This window comes from Rhopalosiphum maidis, chromosome 4 (assembly GCF_003676215.2).
Source record: "Rhopalosiphum maidis isolate BTI-1 chromosome 4, ASM367621v3, whole genome shotgun sequence".
Taxonomy (NCBI): Eukaryota; Metazoa; Arthropoda; class Insecta; order Hemiptera; family Aphididae; genus Rhopalosiphum; species Rhopalosiphum maidis.
The window spans coordinates 44,926,696-44,952,509 of NC_040880.1; the positions used below are offsets into that span (position 1 = coordinate 44,926,696).

General features: G+C 26.9%; 2 protein-coding genes across 2 annotated transcripts; one reads left to right on the top strand and one right to left on the bottom strand.

Moving 5' to 3' along the window:
* Nucleotides 1-3,198: 3,198 nt before the first annotated feature.
* LOC113556849 (acetylcholine receptor subunit alpha-like 1) lies at nucleotides 3,199-7,640 on the bottom strand. The gene is made up of 9 exons (XM_026962037.1): nucleotides 7,499-7,640; nucleotides 6,039-6,187; nucleotides 5,906-5,950; nucleotides 5,619-5,728; nucleotides 4,939-5,146; nucleotides 4,660-4,831; nucleotides 4,244-4,396; nucleotides 3,952-4,100; nucleotides 3,199-3,759 (listed from the first exon to the last, which is right to left on the bottom strand). The coding sequence occupies exons 1-9, from the start codon at nucleotides 7,566-7,568 to the stop codon at nucleotides 3,598-3,600; spliced, it is 1,218 nt and encodes a 405-aa protein (XP_026817838.1). The 5' UTR covers nucleotides 7,569-7,640; the 3' UTR covers nucleotides 3,199-3,597.
* Nucleotides 7,641-13,237: 5,597 nt separating this feature from the next.
* Nucleotides 13,238-25,678, top strand: LOC113556015 (acetylcholine receptor subunit alpha-like 1). The gene is made up of 9 exons (XM_026960707.1): nucleotides 13,238-13,523; nucleotides 19,045-19,193; nucleotides 19,676-19,720; nucleotides 19,994-20,103; nucleotides 20,767-20,980; nucleotides 21,697-21,877; nucleotides 22,676-22,828; nucleotides 22,923-23,089; nucleotides 25,487-25,678. Exons 1-9 carry the CDS (start codon nucleotides 13,445-13,447, stop codon nucleotides 25,649-25,651), a joined length of 1,263 nt encoding a protein of 420 aa, XP_026816508.1. The 5' UTR covers nucleotides 13,238-13,444; the 3' UTR covers nucleotides 25,652-25,678.
* The last annotated feature ends 136 nt before the right edge of the window (nucleotides 25,679-25,814 follow it).

A 25,814-nucleotide genomic window follows, 5' to 3' on the forward strand; every position in this document is an offset into this window, starting at 1 on the left:
TGTGCCCGCGGAATACTGGACAATTTAGTCACGAACGTCCGTGATTATATTTTGTCCACTTGAGTACAGGATACAACATATTATTCAATTTAATGTGATCAGTTTAACTAAAAATATTGTCCTTGGGGTCATATAATAATATGTTTTACTGTACGTCACTGACTGTATCGCGAAAAGCAATCATATCTAACTCGATACTTGCACTGGATAATTTTGGAAGTTTGTCTGTTTGTGTGATATTCAAGTACATTATAATAGGTTTTCAAAGTCATTTCCATTGTTGTACGAGATACGGGCATATTATAATTTAAGCTAATCGCAGTCGCATTAAAAGAAGTATTTTATTGTAGTATACATGTATTGGTATATTATTACTGTTTTTATTCCGGGTCATGTTGAAAAATTGAAATAATTAAATTAAATTAAATCTGTTTGATTTATCGAAAAGATTATACTGTTATTTTTGGAATTTTTTTAAAGTAAAAGTATTTATTTAAAATTTAACCTTTATCTGTATTCGTTTATTTTTATGCCACTTATGACGAAAAATTCAAAATTATAAGCAGGTATTTATTAATAATAATAATAAAAATGAAAATGTGACTATTGAAATATAACAGAACGAAACATTTAATCAAAGAGTTAGAAAGAATTCACTATTTTATTTAGTGGCTGTGTTACGTTTCATAATCTGATTCGTGTCTTCACCAGGTAAGTTGATCTCATCATTAAATAGAGCAGCGGTTCCCAACCTTCTTGAGACTATGACCCATAAGTCAGGTTAGATATCAACAAATACCCCTCCCTCCAAAAAAAATTTGAGTAAAAATAATAAAAACAAAACAAAACAAAATATATATTATGATTATAGTTATATAATTCATTTTAATTTTTCAAACAAAGAAAACAAGAGTTATTACAATTGCATTTACAGTCATAGTGCACATGACTAAATAGATAATAATTACTTAAAATTAAAATAAATAGTTTAACCTTTACTCCTTAAAAAATCGTGTTTTTACCTCCTTGGGGGTAATTACTCCCAAGTTGGGTACCGATGAAATAGAGGATTTGCGACTGTTAGTATTTCTCTAGTGATATTTTTTTTCAATTGTATGGATACTATTTTTGGCGTTGAATTTTATTTTGACATTAATAAATCAATTTATTATGATTTAGACGATATTTCAATACTTAGTATAGTTACACACTCACACACTGATTGTATAATTAACGATCTAGTTTCTATTCTCTTGTCTTTATGTTTATGTTTATAAGCGACCGTTATACTTTTATTAACCAGAAGACAGCTCAGTGGATAAGATTTCTGGTACAGCTTACAAAATTCTCACAGACATTTATTCGGTTTTTTTTTATTTTTATAAACCATATGCACCCGTTATTCTTACGTTTAATGTACAAAAGGGTTCAGCTCGTATATATTCCAAAATAAAATAAACAGCAACAGAGCTCCTGTTAACGTTAACCCAGGTGGCCAGCTAACTAGTGGTGAATTTCTCGTGTAACACGCAGTACATCGTTCATCAACGACACCATTCATCAACAGCGAGTCGCTGTCGAATAACGGAGCGCTAACCTAAATCCCATCATGACTTATTGCTTATCTAATTCTGTCGTCCGGGCCTACGGAATAATATTAGTTATCACTTTTACACAGTTTGTCTCGTTGCTATTACTATATTATATTTTATCTGTTGGTGTGTATGTCGATTGTGCTAGCACCATATCTACGTTTGGTATCGTTTCTATGTGAGATAAAAGTATCCCAAGCATATAAACATAAATTAAAATTAATAGCATTCAAAAAGTATAAGTAACATAAAAAATAATAAATGTAAAAAAACAATCGTTAAAGGTAATATTTCTACATATAAAAGTAACACTATCAGTATGGTCCAATTTGTGAAGTCAGTAAGTACTAAACATATACATATTTTTTATTTTTGTACTACACACGTGGTTAATAACGACCACAGTAAATATTCACGGTATAGCGCATCGTTGTAGATATGTGCAATTTCAAATGGCACCCAATTCTTGATCAGGGGCTCGTGGGCTCAAGCCCTCACTGGAACCCTGCCAGTTAAGTTTACATGGCGTAATTCACCAGATTTCAAATAGGTAAGTGGGTAATACAACTATATATTTAGGTAATATGGTTAAGGTTTTGTGTTATGTAGTATACAAGCAATAATTTCAAATAATTTTTAGATACAACATTAGTTTTATTTATCTATTTTAAAATTAGAAGACGTTTCTTGTTATATTGCATATTAATATAGAAAGAGATAAATCATAGTTATAGTGATAAATATATAGAATAAATATAATGAAAACATCATATATGATATGTTTTGAATATTTTTATACCTATATAAACGATATTTATTGGTAGTAAAATTTAATGTTATTATATAATATAGAACTATTTCTGATAAATAAATAAAATAATTTTGTTTTATTCAATCGTATTGTAAACTAGCTTTTAGGGTTTTTTATTAGCTGTTCTAAGATATATTGTGATGATTTATACATATTGCTATTTGCTGTTATTCATTTTTCCTTTAGATTATAAATATTATTTTATGTAATAACTTTCTCTAGCACATTCAATCAAATAAAATTTTCTAAAATGATTAAAATTCATATTAAAATTAGTTAATGGTCGTGTAAAATTATTTCAAATTGGGAGTTAATTAATATTTTTCACATAGATATTCCTTCGTATTTTATTTTTATTTTTATTTTATTCGGTTGCAATTTTGATTATGGTTCTACTGGATAATTATACCTGTCTATTATGTTTATTACTAGTTGTCTCTATTGAATGCAATTATTTATATAAAAACATCTTTATGTACTTTTTGTTTTCAAGAATGTCTTAAAATATGCAAATTATGAGGTTTGAAGTGTGTTACTATACAGTTAAATTAAATTCTTGCAAAAACGCATTAATTATCTGTAAACTTTTTATATAATTTTGGAGTTATGAAATTCAATTCAAGTTACTAAATACTGTAATGGAATACATTTATTTGGAAATGGATAACTCGGGTGATAGCAGATAGGCCATAGAATATTCATAGTCTTACGGTCCAGAAAGGAATTAAATATGTTATTTACTGTATAATATTGATTAAATATAGAAAAGTACTGAGGTATATGAGTAAAAAATATTTAGTGATTTTTATTATAGATATTAATTAAATGCTTATAGCTATGTACGAGTATAGCGTACACTAGTATAAAAGCAATAATGAATAATTCTTAAATTCTATTGTTATTAATTGATAAAATTATAATTCTTCTGAAAACAGCAATGAATTAATACGTACATTCGAATGTATTATTACCAGGGGAAGTATTACGGGACTACTAAAACGCCTGGAGGAACATACATTTGCAAACAAATAATAACGAGACTAAATTTTAATGAATACATTTTATCATAATTGAATTCTACCTTGTAATATTATAATATTTGAACGATAAAAAATTGTATATTGGTATTTAGAAGCCCATGTTCATGCTGCAATGACTTTAAATACACTTAAAAGATATCATTATTTACACTAACTAAAACACAAAGCGCGATAGAAGAATAACATAAATAATTGAAAATATAACAAAACATATTTTATCGATTGTTTTAGCAAACGCTTGTCTTTTGTTAAACTCTATGAATTGTAAATCTATTTCTTGGCCTTCGTCTTGAGTTCGATTATTTGACGACGGTCCCTGTGAAAAATTTAAAAAATTTGTTTGCATTAACATTTGAACAGTTATAATTTATAATAATGTACACTTTACACACACACACATATATATCATATAATATTACATATCTATATATACTATATAGATAGTTTAACATTATTATGGACAATGTGTTTGTAATAATTATAATTGACAACATTATATTACGTTCACCTCCATTGTCAGGAATTCTATAAATCTGGATTGAACGATGCTTGAAATTGGTTTTGAAAGCGACTTCTGCGTTATTATCATATTTTTTACCATCACTGATATTATAGCCGTCGAAACTATCAGCCCGAGACTGTACGTGTAGTATGTAGCTATATATTATAATCGTTAAAAATAAATAGACAAGTTTTACTCTTGTAAAAATCGTATTTCTATTTTTTAAATTAATTAAAATCATGTTTTGTTCAAATGAGAATATTAGGTACCGTTTACTACCAGAACTTGTCATACGTACCAATCAACGGAACGGTGGACAGTGTTAGAGGTATTTTCGAGTACAGAACCTGTAGAATGACGACAACAATCAATGCGTTGAATAGGCTCATTATCAATTTACACCTGTCATCTAGCGAAAGCCAAAACACCAGTAAATTCAACAGAGCTGTACCTGTGTGTAAGAAACAATAATAATAATAATAATAATAATAACTTAAATCATCAACAATTAGTGCAGATTAGATTACTGGATTACGCATTGTATTATATTCTTTGTTCATAATCGAATATTCATGTCATCGGTTGCGCATACCGAATAAGACAATAATGTTTATATTGTCAGTATATACTAATTTAGTTAGACAACCACAAACTATCGTTGTCGCGACGAAGTGAAAACCGACGATTTTCGCGAGGGAAGAAAAATATACTTGCATAACGCCGGTATGAAAACGATCGAATGACGATGGCTAGTTTTCCGATTGATGGTGATGTTGTATTCGACGTGGTTGTACGGTTCGTTCGGGCAGCACGAATAGAGTTTTGTCATTTTCTCACTAGAGACTTGTAATATTTGCCATTCCGAATGGGGGCTAACGATTTCGATCTAAAACATAAAAAAAAAAAAAAAAAAAACAATAAATCGAAATTTTCGTCTATAGTTTTTGCGCGGAAGTCGCCTCGCGCCCGGAAAATAATTATCGTGCGAAAGACCTCGTGTGCGGTGTCTGTCAGATTTATCACGTTCGTGCTGTGCACCCACGATCCGACTTTCAACACTCCAGTCTGCGTATCGAACGGCCAATGAGTCATGTCGGCTTGGCAGTGTATCTTGAACTGGACGGGCTGTACCCACATTACGTCTCCGGTGCTTTCCACGAGGCTTAGCGGGTGTCTGTGTTCTACGGTGTTGTCGTTTATGCTGGAACAATGCGAATGAAAAAACACGGTTCTATTCCACCGCCGTGTAGATGAGTATTGGTTATCGATGGGTATACATAGCCTTATGATTTTATACACATTTCTGTGTGATATACGGACGATTACCGTCAAAGTCGGTTGGCTCGATAAATTTTTTTTAAATACCTACACATTTCGTACTTTTTCGATACACGGTTTTCAAATGTCAAATAAAATTATGTTTGTAAATTACTGCGTCTGTCAATTGTTTATCGTTTTATTATCGCGTGGTCCTCGAACTAACGAATGAGATGTTTGTATAAAATGTGAAAAAAATTCAAAAAGTTTAAAATATCATTTTTCGCGAGAACTCATGATTTTTTATTTTCACTAACAAAATGTATCCCCTTACCTAAAATTGCGCATGCACATTCAAGTAATGGTTAGTGCTATAAAACCCAACGCCCGCTGGTTTAATAGACATTTGGACATACTTGTTATAGGCCATAATGTCTGGATGCCAAATTTCGTGGTGTTCGACTGTTATGTAATTGATTTTATCGTAATCGTTCGGGTTCCATGTTAGTCGTTCGTCATTCCACACCTGCGGAAGAACGGAGTGAATTACTTACACCAATATAGCAAGTATTATAGATTTGAATTTCGGGATGACAAACGTAAAATAAAACATATTGAATTTATAGAAACGGGCTTCGTAAAACATAATATTATGATGTATTAATACGAATACTCCGCACGAATAATGTAGGTATATACTTACCATTTTCAACCAGGCGTAAATCACCATATGGGAATTTTCGTAACTCTGTGAAATTTCAACGAAAATATGACTGTATTAGTTTGGTTATGTTTTGCAACTTTTAACACTATGTACACTAGAATATGAACTTAACCAATTCCACGCTGTTGAATACAGTGTTCATTTTCATATGAACGAGTTTCTTATTTGTAGCCGGCACCACCACTTTGTCGTAATTTGTCAACAGTTGTTTTCTCAACTCGTATCCAGCAGTAATGTTTTCATCTGGTAGTTTTGAATTATCTGTTGACATATTAGTGCAGCATTAATTATTGACATCGTACTACATAATGAAATAATTTACGTACAAGTATAGTATGATTAAAACTTTTTTAAACATTATTTTAGCTTTAATAAAGTCGTGCTTTGAATTACAGCACTATTTTATTACCCCGTACAGATATTGTTCAAGTTAAAAATAAGTTAGTGAACATAATAAATACGATTTTCGATGCGTATTACTGCAGACTAATTTCTAACCTAATCGCATTGTATGTAATACACAATTTGAGAAAACATTTCGTTAAGCTATTATTTAATATTTGCTGGTATTTTTATGCTATACAGGTCATCATTTGGTGTTGTCGAATTTTTTGAAAAAAATCAAAAGAATCTCCATTCCTTCAATATATGTACTAAATATTTAAAAATACACAGTCCTCGATTGCGGTTAGAGTCATTAGTGTTAAGCTGTTTAAAAACATTTCAACCACGATACACATGATAATAATTATTTATCTATATTATTATATTACAGTGGAGCGTCGATTATCCGCACTACAAAACTTTTGAGTACAAATTTATTTTTAATTTAATTTAATTTAGTTTTATCATTCGTTATGTTTTATCGTGTACTATAATGTTATATTATGAAATGGCTTGGCGGCGAAAAATTGATTATTATTTCAAATAAATACATTATATTTGTATTATATTTTTTATATTATGTATGAATAATATATTTAGTATTATATCTAGTAAATTAGTTTTTAACTTTATATTAAAATGTTCAATGGTTGTTTGATTATCCGCACAAATCGATTATTCGCACCCCCTTCGATCCCAATTAGTGCTGATAATCGACGCTTCACCGTATTATGCATGTATTATTTAAGAAACTTAATGATAATTTATTGTGGTGGAATAATACTGTTCCAGTTTTTCCAAACTAATGAAATAAAGTAATTTAAAATTAAAATTATTCCTACATAATATTACTATTTCAAAATAAAATTTTCCGGCAGATAAAGTATTATACTACGCCGTCGAAATCGTGGATTCAAGATAATAAGTGTTTTCTTGAAAGCATTAAAAACCTATATTATTTTCGCTGAGTAACTAGTAGGCATGAGAATTGACACGTTTACGAATCTCAGCGACAAACAGGACTGAGTTAGGAGTAGGAATATGTCACTAAGTCTGAGGTACCGGCCAGCAAACATATCAAATCACATCATCGTGGCAGATATGATTCATCAGGCGCGTGGTGTGTTTTCTTAGTTTCCCGTTCGTTTATAGCACAGTATAATAATAATGAGCGATTTGTTGATTTACTTGTGTCGCCAGCTGCATAGTACACGGCTAAAGTTACCAGGAACAATCCCAACCGTAGATCGCGTATCATGTTCAATAGCGATGTCGATACTGAAAACTGCAAGAGAAAATATTTGGCGGACCGTAGTCGACGATATCGAGACTGCCAATGATCTCGAAATGGTGCAGCCTTCAGTTTCATAAGTTTATAAAAGACGTGTGTTATACACACATTTAAATGATTAAATTCTTTAACAGGATATGGTCATACTATATTAAATTGTACCTAAATAAATAAAATGTGGGTTCAATTAAACCCAATCGTCGTAAAAGATTGTGTACCCCCTTGTCAATTGTATTAGACATATAACTATGCATATTGTTGAGTCTGGTACATGGTATACTATTATCATCTGTGCTAGTGGAGCTAAACAATATGTCTTCCATTATAATATGATAAAATATGTAGTTATGTTTCATTTTTATTGTCCAACTATAGGCAGTACAAACAACTTGTATTTAGTCTCACAGTTTATTGAATTACTACTCTTCGAAATTGTATTGATTATTCGACATTGAATAGAATCTACAAGATTTTGTAATTGTAATTACTAATTAATAACTAATATAAGAGGTCGAGGAGATGTCGAAAAAATAAATAAATCAAGTACAAAAACATATTGATATACATTTTTACACCAAAAATAAACGGACCATAAATTAAAAATTAACCACGATAAAAAATGAACGAAAGTCGATAACAAAAACAAAAAAGATTTTGAAAAAATGTATAGACAATAATCCATTCAAATAAAATATTTTATTCAAATACAATAAAACCAATTTATTTATCGTTATTCTAAGTATCTAAGTGCCTTATTGTTTCCTATAATGCTTCGCCACAGAACATAAGCTAAACCCTGTACATTAGTTGTGTAATTCACGCAAAAAAATGTAGCAATTGTTAAAATTTCGGTAAAAATCATGAATTTCAACGTCGATTCAACGTCGGCAGATGATACGAAAATATTTCATTTTTTTTTCAATCGCTCGACAAGTGAAATAATTACTCTAATTATATTCGACAAAAAAAAAACAAACAAAATCGATCATTTGTACTTTTATATTACGTAGGCATATTATACATACAATAATTATTGATGTAGACTACCTTTTATTATTTCATGCCGTAATTAATTCCAAGGTATGTATTAATATTCAATTGACGAATTGAAAGTTCGAGTAAAACGTTGTCGTGTATATACGTTCCAAATGCCAATACGATTTAATTGTTTTGTTTTCGTCATCATTTCCTTGTACAGTCAGTCAACCGCTCTGTAACCCCGGCCGAATAAAATTGGGCACATCATTGTCGACAGTTACAACGCCTGAATGTAGAATGTAGATTTTATTATAACAGCCGCTCAATTCGTTTATCATAATATTATTTTGTTATGATATCGATATTACAATATCTTTCCACGTTGAAGGACACGTCATTTTTTTGAAGATAAATTTGACATTTATAACCGTTATGGCATTCATTTGAAAAACACAATGCGCAAACACAAATACGTGACAAGAGTTTTGGGTTTCGCCGCGATATAAGTTGTCAGTGTTGAGCGAGGAGTCTCGCGTCTCACATGTCTATGTTATGAAAAAAATTTAGTGTTTTATACCGCAGTTTTGGTTCGTGGTAATAATATTCGCAGAAAAAAAATGTGTTAACGCGTATATATACGTGATGGTCGCGATGAGTCATAACGTTTTGCAGTGGTATATCCAAGATGTTGCTGAAGTGGGGGCAGGGGCGGACTGATAACTTGTTGAGTAGGGTAGGATTAATTATAGTGTCCATTTTAATTTTTAAGTTTGGTATGCTGATGTGAGTATATAACATTTTAGACTCTTGCAGCAACAATTTTGATATTATTTGACATTTGTTGTTGGTTATGCTTTATTTAATACGTTCATAGAACACTGAAATCAGTTTTCAAAGATATCTGGGAAACAGGTCTCAGTCACTGACTTACTTACTGAACGTAAATGCTTAAAATAGTTAAAGATTCTGTGTCGTCTTTAAAAGCGGGAGTCGGTGTACCACGCATAGCTTATTGCAGGTTACGAACGACACTATATTGTTTCTTCTTACACTTGTCGTAGTAGGTATACATTTAAGAGTCTATTGGGCCTAGCGATGAAACTTTACGATAGGCCTACTTTAAATTACTAAAAATAATTATTATTTTACTCAATTATTGAGCCTTTGGCTATGTGGCTGACAAATTTTGTCAAACTTATGTTGGTAAAAACAGGTAAACTATAGAAAATATGAATTTTTAATATTTTCAAACATTATATTTATTAAAAGTTCGATTAAGATATTTACGTCTAGAATTTAATAAGTTGCGAATCATTGATATTTACACAATGACATACATAGATATTATAATTGTTTATATTTGAAATTATTCCTTTACATTTCCGAATGTAATCAAACCGTAAGTGATAGCCGATAGGTAAACATTAATAATAATATATATTTATGATACAAGGATTCATTGTTCAATATTCGAGGACTTGTTGTTTTAAAATTATACAATAACCAATATATTTTGTGGAACATATTGTATACATTTTATTTTTATTAGTAGTTATTACATATGAAGTATCGATTGATTATCAATTAGTTGATGTATTTTTTACATTTTTTTTTATTAAATATTAGACTCATAAAATGCAACAAAAATGTAGTCTATAGTATAATATACAATCGAAGTTATCATAAATATGAAGTATGAACATTTGACTTATTGTTTGAATCCCAATTCATAAGTAAAATTATTTATTTTTTTGAACTTTATTGTGAAGCTTTTAATTTATAACTTTTGTTTAAGAAAATATTGTGTTTGTTTTATTTTGTGTTTCTACTTAGTTATTAGTTGGCCATAAGGTACATAAATTCATTTTTTTTTGTTTATTTAAGTCTGAACAATAATATTTATTTTAAGATAGTCATAATAGAAATTAGTACCCAAGTACAAACAGTTTTTGAACTATAATAATAAATAAATACATTATTATAATATTGTATATTTGTGTTACTCTACTCTTAAGTACTATCAAAATAACTCTGAAATATTTACTGTTATGTTAATAATATAATAGTTAATATATAGCCATAATAGTTATCTCATATATTTACAATCATTCAAAGTTCACAGGGAGAATACTCAAAGCGACCCTGAATAATGGCCGAAGAAATGTCGAGCAAAATATATAGCTTAAATCTTAATGATGTGTTCATAATTTATTTATAAATGTATAGTGATTTTTAATCAAGATTAATTTTATTTAGATAAAGTAGTATCAATATTATATTATTCACTGTAATTGAATACTAATAATAAGTAGATTCTTCTTAAATACGGTTACTATTTGTATATTGTCTATAACTACTTAGTAGTAGCGTGTATAATATACACGTGATTTAATACTGGGTAGATCAGTGGAAAAATACAATATAAATTGGCGTTTTATTTTATTATTGTGAAAAATAAAGGTTATTAGGTATAGTGTATAGAAATTTGTAAAATATAGTGTTTTACTCTTATCGTGTCGACTCGACTCAACAAAAAGTATCATATTAGATAAATATATTATATGTTATATATATTGTCAATATGTTGTGTATTATACATAATATTATAATAATATAATATAATAGGTTACCAGGTGATCTATTTAACATTTATTATTCAATGTAAAACCTTCATTATTTCAAAAATTGTTTATATTTTCGAAAAATAAATTTTTAGATAATTTTAATAGTAGTTAAAAAACAATAATACATAATATTATTATTGTACTATGCGTAGAAAAACATAAACTGTTGATGACAATTTTAAGTATTCGTGGTTATTCGTTTTAGAATTACACACACACAAAAAAAAAAAAAATGCATTGTCGAATACTTACTGTTATAATACTGTTGTTGTAATAATACTTACTAAGGTTTGGTACGTTTTAAAATTTGGTTCTCTACTCAACTCATCTAAACTTAAAAATAATATACTTACTATTAATAATTTATTTGTACAAAATTAATTTTTATGTTAATACTCTAAATAATATTCTGATTTGGAATATACTTAAAAATGTATGTTAACATTTAAAAGAGTAAGCATTTTTAAAAACAATAACAATAAATAATATATTTTTTTTCCAAAAATGGTGTTTTGTACCTACTTAAAATTAATATAGTTTTTGAAATAATGAGTATCTTACGTTAAATAGATCACCCCGTGTGTTACACTATATCTAATAAAGTTGTATTATATAAATTAAATTCGTAGGTCACTATGTACCTATTAAAATGAAATAATTGCTACATTTTTTTTAATGAACATGAATAATACTATTATAGTTTTAAACGTTTTATAGTACCTAAAATAATTAATTATTGGACCTCATTAATAAGTTGATTGTGCATAAATCAAATTTCTAAACATTATTATTACGTAATATTGTATCGGATATAGCTATGGATACCTTATCGTGTCTGCATGTTTAGTTATATTTATTTGAACTTACTGATCTATAATGAAGTATACACTGTGATACACATTTGATGGAAATGTACACACAATTTGTGATGACGATAAATGAGCAATCAATTAGGTAGGTAAATAATTGTACTGTATAATCACAACAAAAATGTACATCATTTGTATTTAAATCTATACTGACTTTGAAAATATTAAATATACTAAATTATATGATATTAGTACGTTATAATGTATAATGTTTTATAACTATTGAACATGACAGTACTATTTGAATATAAGTACGAATTTATGTTAAACTTAGGTATTCGTTGTAAAAATATAAACGTTGCTGTGTACCTATTTATCAGCTTAAATGTTACAACAGTGCCAGGCATAGATTCAAACATTTGGATTTGGGGGGGTCCATTTTTTTTTTAGGAAAAATACAATTATAAATTATAATTGTATTACACAACATAATTGATAAGGTTTGATAAAAATATTAGCGATTTTATTTATAGTTTAAATAAGTTGATATTATGAACTATTTATTACACATTTAAAGAAATATTTAACGTACCTATACAATTTCTAAGGTGGTGGGCCAAAGCCCCTTAGCCTAACCTAACTTAACTTAACCACCCTTGGATTCACACCAGAGTGATCTAACTATTACTTATATGGTAAGCTAAAACCGTTTTTATGAATAAAACAATCACAGCGTAAGTCACTTATTGTGATTAAACCTGATCTTATTGTATTCATATACAATTCTAAAATCAAATTTGTAATTTATAAGGGACGTATTTAGTTTTCAATATAACTTATTTAGTGATTGACTGATTGTGCTACAAACTATTGACACTGTAATTTTAATTTAAAGCTATACCGTCACGCATTATTATGCGTTAGGTCAACTACACAAAGATTAAACATAATACGCTAATGTTTGTTGATAAATCTATCATTTGGTATTTACACAAGGTTTAGGTTAAAATGTATTGCATAGGATTTTCGTTCTTTAGACATTTTGACCACCGCATTAATTTATTATTTCAATATACGATTAGCTAATCGCTATAGTAGCTGTTATCTGTTGGGGGAAAAAAAAATTATTTTAAACAAAATACCATCTTATCATGCGGTCGCTTAATCTAACTACCTACTATTAAAATAAAAATAAAAAATTATCAGCACTCAGTTGTGTCAAAACCGTTTTTTAAGCAACACATATAGTGTTCTGATTCAACTGAGAGGATTAACAACTATGTATACGAATGTGATAAGCTATAATTTTAATATTATTTTCTCAGTTTAAAATAGTTAACAATATAATACAGATTATTATATATATTTCTAATATTTCTAATTTGGATTTATATTAGTAAACTTGTGCTTTACACTTTTTAACATAACAATTATGTTTAATTGTTTTTTAAAAAGAATTATATGTTTAATTATCGTCATCAAATTTGTGAATATAGATGCAACAATAACAGGTACGTGTTCGGAAAAAATGAAATTATTTCTTTATACGTTATTTTTTTTAAATTTTTGTTCACTTTAAGTTCGATTCTATATGTTTTATTACATTTTTATTGAAAATATTAAAATAATTATATTAAATATTTCCATTTTAGTTCAAGTAATATTTTATTGATAACACAAAGGAAGTAAAAAAAAATAATATTATGTTTAATTATTTTATCAGAAGTATTACATTTTATTTGTGTTTTGTTTTATCATAATACTGTTTGTTTTATTTACATACAAATATTTTATTGACAACGTTTTTATATTATTTGCTTAGTATAGGTACATATAATTTTATTCAAATTAATTAATTTTATTTTTATTTAGTTTTTATAAAATCTGTATAACATTTCTCAATATTCTTAAATTAGTGTAATTTCTATCAAAATATAATTTAAAAAATGTATAAAACAATATTTTCGATTATAATTATAACCCGCGTGTTTACGATTATAAAGCTCAACCCAATATTTATCATAACAATTGTATGTTAATGAGTATTTATGTTTGTAACAAAAAACAATTGATTTGAAAAATATAAAGTTATAATGAACAAATTAATAAAAATGAATAATATTAAAAATGTATGGTTGGTAGAACAGATAATACAACAATATATTTATAAACTTATCGTGAATTGTAGTGTTATCGGCTTTTTTATTTGAAAAATGTAACACCAAAACAAAAAATAGCTCGTGATTTTTCTTTTAATATTTTCATAGTAAATTAAAATTATATAATCTAATAATGTATCAAAAAAAAAAAAAAAATAATTAGATTTTAGAAATTCAAATTTAGACTCGTCATTAAATTATTGAAACAAATTATTAGCTAGAAAACCATCGTCTAAGATTTAACAATAATACTATTAGTTTTCTACTTTAGTACACAATATTTTATTTTTTTAATATCAGGAATTTTAACATAGGTATTGGCGTTTTTTCTCGGTTTTTTGTACAAAAGCCTAAATAATAACAGCTAATATGTCGTTTTTAAAGTTTAAAATTAGTCTTAAACACGATGCTCAATTATAATGCTATCGTACGAGCTTTATCATGCTAACTCCCTGGTTATACGCTATCAACATTTTGGGCCAAGAAAAATCGTGCAATATTCGTTCACTGGAAGTACCTATTTCATGTAATTAGTTTAAGACTAATTACTGGATGCCTATGGAATGTTTCTGATTTAAATTTAAAAGTAATAAACACAACTACACACTAAAAAAACTAGCCCACTAATATTATAATACATTTCACAAAAAACTTACCTACTAATCACAAAAATCTTTTTATCTCTTCAATTGCCTTACTAATTATTTTAGGAAATGCTACTAAAAAAAATAAATATAAATTGATCAAGTGAAACTGAATAAACATAACATTATCTTCATGTATTTTTATATATTTCTTTTTATTTATTATTCTTATAATTTACCTGTTGTGTTATTATTAGTATAGATTGTAATTATTCTTTTAAATCGTAATATATAAAAAAAAATTATTTTGTTTTTTTGGCTGTATTATTTAAAATTTAACTATGAGATTTAGTTAAAGTCCAAGATAACTTTATTCAGTGGAAAATTATTGAACTAACTACTAAGGTTATTCACCAAATTTTTTATCCACGAAAATGATACATTGGTACATTTACATTTGTAATAACTAGTGAAAAATAACTATGGTATAAACAATGATTTAATCATAGCTAATAATAGATACACTATTAAAAACATTTTAAATCTATTAACAGCAGTAATAACGTAAATTATTATTAACATATTTTATGCTTGTTATTTATTAGAAATTAGCTTATTGTACTATTTAATAACAATAATCAATAATCATAGTTCGTATCTATATAAGAAATAGAGAGTTTATAAATTAAGCAATCATAGACAATGAAACTTGAACTTCATTTAAAATGATACATTTTTAATCGGTTAACAAACAGCACGTAATATTATAATAATATAACGTTCTCAGAGTAAAATATAATAATTATATATTATATTAAATTGAAATTAAAACCTATTTCGAGGTAATTAGTGTAAAAATGGATTCTGAATAATTATTGAAAGTGTCTTTCCACGTCTGTCTTCGTCCATTTGTTTATTTTTTAAATGTATTTACAGTTAATTGTTATTGTTTGTAAACAGTAAAAATTATTACTTTTGCACACGAATTATAAAATAAATTGTTGACAAATGTAAACATAACGGTGATGATAAAACCAATGTTATTAAACGCTATAAATTATTAATCGACACAAGAGTACTGATTAATTTTAAAGATTAACAAATTTATTTTAATATTAAACAAGAATACATAATTGAAAAATTTGAAACTTTTATAAGTATTGAAAATTAAATTTTTTTTAACCATTTGGGTTTAGTATACTTTAAGCTAAATTTGAAGGAATAGGTAGATTTTCGTTTAAAATTAGTACAATTTAAATTTGTCTTAATTTGGTAATAAAAGTATAGTTCAATAAAAAAAAACCTCGAAGAAAGCTGAAAATTAAAATGCTAATTTTAAACAATATATGATATAATACAAAACAATGTTAATAATTCTTAATAATTTCCTATTAAAACCTAAAGGTGACTTAAGATCAAGTTCAATTTCATAATTGAGTTTTACTTTTATGTTTGTTTCTGATAACACACGGAACATAGTTATTACTGAAGATATAGGTTCGAGTACCTATTAATATATTTTAAAAGTCAAGTGCTCTCAAATCTATAATATTCAAAATAATAAAATTAAAATAAAATATTTTATCTAATTAGTAATGACTAATGTTACTAAATCAATATTGGAGAAAAGATCTATTTATTAATATAGGTAAATAGATTATATATTTAAAGAACTCATTCTTATACCATATTTTAAACATAATATTATGTAATGTAATGTATTTAATTATATACTAGTACGCGTGAAGTACGTAGTTTGTACTCTTTGAATTTGTTGATTATCTTATGGGACTGAAGTTTTTTTCTGAAGTTATTCTTGATAGTGTACAATGTTCGATTAGGAGATTTAAAAAATACATATATAGGAATGAACAATCCAAGATGATATTTTAATAGTGTTATATTACTATGTAGTATGTGCCTATTGAATGTTAAAGGGCACTTAATAGCTACACCAATCTATAGGTATACATTTCTCTGTTAAGCGTATTTAATAGTTATAAGATAACTGATAAATTAATTATAAGTATATAGCATACACAGCATATTTATATATATATATATATATATATGTATATAGTAATTATGATGTTATGATGGATTACTTTAATGTATCCCATATGACAAAATAATAATAATATACATAGGTATTTTCGGTATATTATTAATATTTTATAATCGATTGTTGTGATAGTAATGATAACTGATAGTAACGCACGATTTTTTGAGTAATATTTATTCCAGTCGTTCTACTATAAATGATACATTATTATTTGTATATAATTTTGTACTAAATAATCAATAGGCAATCAATATTGAATAGAATTATTAATTAATATATAAAATAAGTAACGTATATGGATTATTAAAAAAAATGTATTTAGAAATGTTTTTGATTGTATTTGATATTAATTGTAATATTTTTATTAATGAGAAGTGTAAGATATAACTTTTCTATGTTCTTGTTTTTAATATTATGGAATTTTGTTTTTTTACAAAATTGCAAATTGCAAATATAAATATTTTGCTTTTTATAATTTTTTTAGGGGCATGTGAAGCTTACCAATTTAATTCAACCTAAAAATGGCGTTTTATCGATTATTCTTATTCTATATTAATGTTTATTTATTTGACAAACAAATTAATAAAATTTCTATTTTAATTATTTATTTAGTAGGTACATGAATACAATACAAAATCAAATATAATATTCTAAATTTAATGATTTTTTTCAATTAATTACAGTTTCAGCTTTAAACATTGTGTTAGAAATTAAGAATATTAACTATCTATTTTAAGTTTGAAAATCTGTACTAAAATACGAAAGTCTTATTGAATATTTCATCAGCCTTCACGAATTCTAATGCACTTCTATAACATTTTATTTTTTTGTTATTAATTATAAATTAGTTGCTTATAGCCAAGTAGGTATTACTAAAAGTAATGTATAAATATAAATAAATATTTTATCTCGATTAATAATAGTTTAATATAAACTAAACCAGTGTTTCCCAACCTTTTTTTACTAAACACCTCTTTTAGATTTTAAAAATCTCAACCCCCCCTCCTAAAAAAAATCAATTTTTTCAAAAAATTAATGTTTTATTTTTTAATAAGTTATTTAATCAAAGAAAAAGTATAATTTAATATTTTAACGCTACAATTTAGTTAATTTTAAATTTAAATACCTACTTAGTAGTAAAAATAAAAAATTTAAATTTAAAAAAATAAAAAAAATAAATAATATACGAGTAATATTAATTTGAATTATGTAATTTGATTTCGAATTTGCTAATATAAAATAACAACACAAAAAATACTTATGTGACTAATGACTGCCCTGAGGTTGATGTTATTTTGTGTCCATAAATATTATACATACATAATTCTGTATATTACATTTGGTGTTTTAAATTAGTTTTTATTCTATGCAGCTATACATTTCAATGCAATCAGTTGTAAACATTAAAAATGCAAATAAAAGATGAGCGCCCCCTTTAGCGCTCCCTCAGAAAACGTCCCTTCAAATTAAAAAATGCCCATAAGGGGGCGGTAGTGCCCACGTTGGGAATCGCTGAACTAAACATTACTTTAGATTTTTGTTTTAGCTCATGAAATATATTTTTGTCCAATACAAAGGGCATAAGGCATAGACCAAAGTATTTATATACAATGTATTACGTTTAAGCTAAGTTTTTAATTGGATATTCTGATATTTTCAACCAGCTAGTATAACAAAAAATATCAAAATATCGACTGTTAGTCATACGCACAGGTTACAGAGTAAAATTATTTTTTATTCTTATTACACATCTGTGTAAGATCTGTGTATAGAGTATATCTGGTGTGCTCACCAAACTAGTGGAACTTCTATATTACTTAAGACCTATATGAGTATTCTACAGGTATTTTATGTTTAATTCAAATTGTATTTATCACGTAAAATGAATATTTAAGTAATTAATCGTATATACATACTCGTTTCCCATGATCACTATAGACTCAATGCAAAATTATCATTTGATCGTCTTTGGAGGTATATTTCTCTAATAATTAAGCTCTGAAAGCTATTGACCCCGAAAAGCTTTACATACTGATATCGAGTTATTGTTCATACACTTAAATTTATATAACCATGTGAATTATGTATTATTATTATTATTATACAACTAATAAAATAGGTATGACATTTACTATTTACGAGAATAAAATGCGTACTATGTACATTGTACCAAATACTAAAATATGTGTATAATTAATATTCATATTGTACCCGACATTTGTTAAAGGTAATAATGGGAAACAAAATTGGAACGACACGTGGACGGATAAGCTGAGAAGAGATTTATTAAGATTCTACGATAGACACTCAAGACCTGTCATCAGTGATAATTTGACAAATGTCACGGTCAACACCGTTTTAAAATATGTCGATTTGGTGAGTAAAAATATTATGCGAATATATTAAATGCTGAACAAACTCGCGCGTGCAATGTGGGTTGAACTGAAAGCACGAATAAGCTCATTAAGCTCTAGAAAAAAATCATTAGACTGAAAAACTTTTAAATATAATATAAAATAAAAGTTGTTAAAAAAATATATTTAAATTAAATCATATATGTACTTAAGGATTTTTATTATTTTGTTTGTTGAAAAACAAGGTAGCAAAAATAAAAAAAAAGTTATTTAGAATTGTTATTCATTTATAAATTATACATCCTAAATAGTTTAAAATAGTAATATTAATATTCCACGAATAATATTGAGACGTTGGAATAATATGCATTACCTATTTGATTTTTAGTTAGTTAACTGTTCTAGAAAAGATCTTGATAACATAAATTTAAGGATCAGCATTACATATTGTCTACTTGTAAATTCTGTATATTTTAATCATTTGTGAAACGTACATGTTCACAGGACTTTCAAAATTCAATCATGACCATTAACGCTTGGGTATCAATGGTAAGTATAAAATATATACCTAATATGTTATATTTAAATATTCCAAACACAATAATTAAATGGTTATGGATCGACAATCGATCTTAATATATACTAATACGGTTTGCATGAACCTAGAAAGATTTTAGTTTTTAATATTAAGTAAATTTAAAATGAAACATTTTTGGGTTTACTCGGAAAAAAAATATATTAGACCAAAACGGTCTTTAAAGCTCACCATTTGTACTGGTTAACTGTTGCTAAAATGTTGCTTTCGTACTCCTACTTTCGTAGACTTGGCAAGATGAAAAACTTCTGTGGAATGAATCAGATTACGGAGGCACAAAATCTGTAAACATGGCTTATGATGAAATATGGATGCCCGATATTGTGGCCTACAACAGGTAGGAATTGTCTATAGTCGAATATTGCAAAACTGGATAATAAACGTATAAAGCTCACTCTTTGGCCGATGTTTTTGTAGTAGGTATCTCACAAAAGTGTACCTTAAGTTGTAAAATTAATTCGGACTATCGAATTTGTTTTGGTTGAAACTTGAAATATATACATATTTTCAATATTAATTACTTAAACTATACTTAAATAGGTCTCAGAACTATATAGTTTTTATAAAAACTACAAAAGTGACTTTATAAGTTTTTGTTATTTAAGTATTAATTGGTGAGTGCGTAGTAAGTTTAAAAACCGAGTTATTCTCATACTTTATCTACCTATAGTACATTTTGAAATAAAATTAAATGCCTTTTAATTTTATTCGAAGCATAAATATTACTTAGGCTATACGGCTAACTATATATTATAGCTAATTGGTGGTGTTTAGTTACAATTTATTAGAAATGTTACGTAACAAGAAAATTGTTGAATTTAATGTATTATTGGGCGAACGATTAATTTATTCAAAAACTAAACACAATAACAACCAAAATTTTCCAGTTTAGCAATTAATCGAATTTTGCTTACACAATTTCAGTGATTTAATTTATAAGTGTATCAGCACAGTTAAATCGAATATGACGTATAGTATTGATATATTTTCTGTTTCGCAGTGCTGACGGACATCATGATGAGACGTATGGGAAGATTAACTGTGTCGTCCGCTCAGGTGGACAGGTTCATTGGATACCACCAGCGAAATATCGAGTATTTTGTGACGTAGACTTGACCAATTGGCCGTTCGGAGAGCACACCTGTTCATTGAGACTCGGCTCTTGGACGTACGATGGTAATTCTGTTAGCATGCAAATCAATGAAAAAATAAAGGTATGATTATTTTTCGTAAATTGTTTTATTTTTTGGAATAAAATTATTTTACCATTATCGTAAGCTTATATAAGTATAATAAATATGAACTATCTGTAAATATCTTCGAATATTGTGAAACGTTAGTATGGCTACCTAACGTGTGTTACATTATCTATCATTCTGTATACAAGATTCTATAAAAGATTAATTATGTTATTCAATGTAAAATTGCTTTATAAAAAACAATATTGTCATACTACCTTTGAATTAATACTTTTCGACTTTAAACGTGTAAAATGACTAATGTCGTTATAATTTAAATAAAGTTTTTTTTTATTAAGGTAATATTATTGATAGAAAAAAGATGAGTGATTTCATAGTAATTAATAATTACCAATGGATAAACACGTCTGATCTAAAATATTAAATTTTTTTATTAAAACCGTTTTTTTTTTTTATTTATAATAATGTTAAAATATTTAGTTATTTTTTTAATTAATTTTTATTTTTCGGAAATATTGGCTTTTAAAATATTATATTCGACATTCCGGGACTTAATCTTATTAGAGTTAGACTGTAAGATATAATATGTAACGTATCATATAGTTTTATGTTTACTACTATTTGTATGTAATAATTAGTAATACGCAAATAACAACATGTTTACTATAAAGTATATATTTTTTTATAAATGTTACTACACAACTAACAATACGTGTTTCTTTTGGTTTTAGACCGCCGACATGATTAGCCTGGACGAGGGATGTAAATGGGACATTACAAAGGTAACACAGAGACGGAGAGTTGAGAGCTACTCTTGTAATTCAAACGATATATACGAGGATATTCACTACAGCATCACTGTGAAGAGAAAAATACCTGCCTACCATAGTATAATCATCATTCCAGCATTAGGTACCTATTTAATTATACGTATGAGGCATTTTAGGTGTAACTATACATTTATACTATGTCAGGACTAAATGAAATATTATCAAAATTATTGGCTCGGACGCTGAAAAAATAACTTCTCCATTTGTGAGTGTCGTCACGATTGAATTCCAAGGATAATATTAAACCAATGAATTAATCACTTAGTATATGTGTATTATCTGGGGGCGAAGAGGCTATATTTTTATTACATGATGGAAAATGTTTAAAAAACCACATACAAAAATATTTCACAAAATAAATGCCCCATAATGAAAGTTTGTTTGTTTCGTTCATGAACCATAGGTTTAATGTAGTATATTTTTTGTAGTTTAACATATAACTATTTAAATATTAGTTACTCATTTCCACAAATATTTTAATTACATATTTGCACACGTTTAAACAACATAATAATTATAATATAATATAATATAATACTTATTTTCCATCAATTCAACATAAAAATAATTTTATTACCAAAACGTAAATATATAATAATATGTTGTTTATCATAATATTCAAGTTTTCGTTTAATTTATCGAAATGCGAGGAACAATATTTTGAAAAGCAATAATTTTAATGTAACAAATAGATAATATTTTTATAGATTATACTTATTTTAGAAATAAAAAAAAATGCATGACCTTCTGGGGCTTAAAGCCTAAAGCAGATATCTAAAGTGCTTAACAGCCCTGCTGAATCTCTTGTATAGTCCATGTGACCATGTAATAATGAACTAAAAAATGTAATAATGCATAATTTTTGTATTCTGTAATTTAGTTGTCGTATTTTTGACGCTTTCCGTCTTTTGGCTACCTCCTGAGTCGACGGAGAAATTTATGTTGAGCGGTGTCACGTTGGTTATGATATGCATACTGTTAATGATGATTTCTAGCAATGTACCTATCATGAGCGATCGTATCCCGTTAATAGGTGAGTTGTGTGTTTACAATATATAGTTGATGTTTTAAGACATATATTTTATTACATTAACTGTTTAATTTTCTCTTAATTATCTGATTTGCAGTAATGTTTTATTCAAATTCATTGGGAATGGTCACTCTGTCGATGGTATTTTCCGTGTTGTTGCATAATTTAGCTAAATCCAAACAGCCTGACCATAAAGTACCTAAATACATAACCCAGCTACTGAACACTAAATTCGGAACTGTTATGAGGTTTACATCACTAAAGGTAATTAATTGTAGATAACAGTAGTAGATATTAAAGGTTATACAGAGTGTCCCTGTATCTAGTTTTTTCGAAACTAGAAAAAATATTAAAAATTAGGAAATTGATGAAATCAAAATATTAAAACGTCAATATTTTCAGAAAAAAAAGCTCTACAAAATGGCTATCTTCGATTTTTTTTTAAATAATTAAATAAAAAAAATACATTTTTTAACTTTTTTACCAAAACATAAAAATAAATTAAAACATGAAATATTTGTAGTTCTTGTCCCTGTGAATGTTATTAAAATACCAGAATTATGATATCTCCATTATTTCAGAAGATATTGCAATGGGTAAATCCTCGCGGGACACTCTGTATATAAATAATAAATATAATATACATATGCATTATGTATATACAAAAAAATCTAAACGAGATTATAATATTATAACACTTAAGTTTTAATTGTATTATAATACACTTGGGTTGGTTATCTACCGTTTATCGCAAACACTACAGCCGATAACTTACTATTATTGGTTTATTTATATAATATACCATGTATTATAAATTGTACTTGAAAAATAGATAATGATTTTCACATAATGACGATAATATTATGTACATCGTAAAGTGTCTTAACACTTTTACAATAATCTCAAGTAAGTTGTGCTATTCAAAACCAATATACGCGGAAAATGTATAGGTATTGATTTTACACCGTAGTTATTTTTTCTTATTAATGTTTTCTGCTAACATTTTTTTCAAGTAGTAGTGTTTAAAAGGATGCCCGTGCAATTTATCGAATCGGTTCCCGGGTAGTCTATAGGTACACATACGAATTAGTATCTATGCGGTCTACAGTTAACACTCGCATTTTGATTGGTTCCGATTAAAATTCTATTTCAATATTTTAATTATGTTAAAATTGATATATTCAACAATGGTTGAAAAATGATTGTACACTTCAAACGAAAATAGTTCCCTTTCTTTTTATGCAGACTTCGGGATATCTAGAATATCGTTGGTGTATAGTTAGTATAGTTTTATTTTGTTAGCGCTGCTTAACAATTTATATACAAGTTTAAACAACAAACTATTACTATATTATATATATATAATATGCATTTGTCAATACTAAGGATAATAAAATAGTTATATAATAATAGTCTAACCTAATATCAAATGAGTCAACGTTATAGTTAAAATAAATAGTTGGTAATAAAAAATGTGATACCTAGTTATCTATATTTTCCATCACAGTTTATACGAATATTGTAAATTCAAAATTTGGTGATCATTGAATTTTTTCATTTACTTTCTTTTAGTAACTTTTCTTTTTCAGCTGTTTTTCTTGACTTTTAACGAAGTTCTCTGGATTAAATATATTCATATTGAATCTCTTTTTTCAGTTAGTAAAAATATATTTGAACAAGTGGAATACAATATTCTCAATTATAGGTTTTCAGCTTAATGATTTGCAACAATATATTGCAATATATTGCAATATATAATAATTATGCTTGTTCTGAAAATGTTGACAACATTTTTCATGGGAAATCACAGTCACCAGAATTAAATAAAATGTGTTTAACTATTTGTATGTATGGAAAACAATTGTGCATACGTATAGTTATTGGAAACCAATTCATACTCCATATTTTGACTAGGAAACAAATTCCGTATTTCCCGTTAAAATTTCACGTGAACTTTGGGCAAGGGTTCTAACTGGAGATCCAGCATTGTTAATATATTTTGTAGAACGTTTAATTGGTTTTTCCTGTAATAGTTTCTTTAAACGAAAGAAAAACTATCGACAAATTTCGATAACGTTTGATGAAATGTCAGTATTAGGTGTTTATCAAGCTCCGCTTAAAATTTATTTTTTAATACAATAAACGTGTTTTCGAGGGTTTTTAAAGTATTAAAAGATAACGGTTTACTGATTGTTTACTGATATGTCCAAATGATCGGAAAGGGTATTTATAATATAATAAAATCTAATATAAGGGGTACCCGAAACTTAAAATCGTTGAAAAGTCGATTAGTGATAGGAGCAAACATTTTAGTTAACAGTTTTGACATATAATTATTGCCATACAATTTTTAGTAAACTGTTTACTCTCGGTACCTTCACAAAAATGTGCTTAATAATATAATATTATTATCTTATTATCTTACTATTATATATTATAAAAACTCTATACAAAATACGTGTGAAATGGAACGGGCACCCTCATTGATTTTCAGCCATATCATGTTTGGATTATGCTATACAACTATATAATAAAAACAAAAAAAATATATTCCATCTTTATAACATATAATATAATATAATTCATATTTTAATGATGATTAATAACTGACGTTTGACAATATTGTGAAATTAATTCTACATGATTTACATTTGATTATAGAACGATGATGAAGATAAGCTTTTAGACGAATCAATTGAAGATAGATCAAAACATCCTCAACTGAAAGAAAGTCAATGGTATTATCTGGCTCTAATTTTGGATAGATCGATGTTTATTGTTTACTTATTTTTATTCATCGCTATGGTGGTTTATTTTCTGAAGTGAATAATATGAAAATAATATTTTACCAAAGATCAATTATTTATGTATTTATCTACTAGTTTCTATTAAGGAACAATTTTTTTACTTTATTCGTATCGATTTTTTGCTCTTTTATAACTCTCATATTTTTATAAATTTATAAACAAAGGTATTTTTAATTATATTT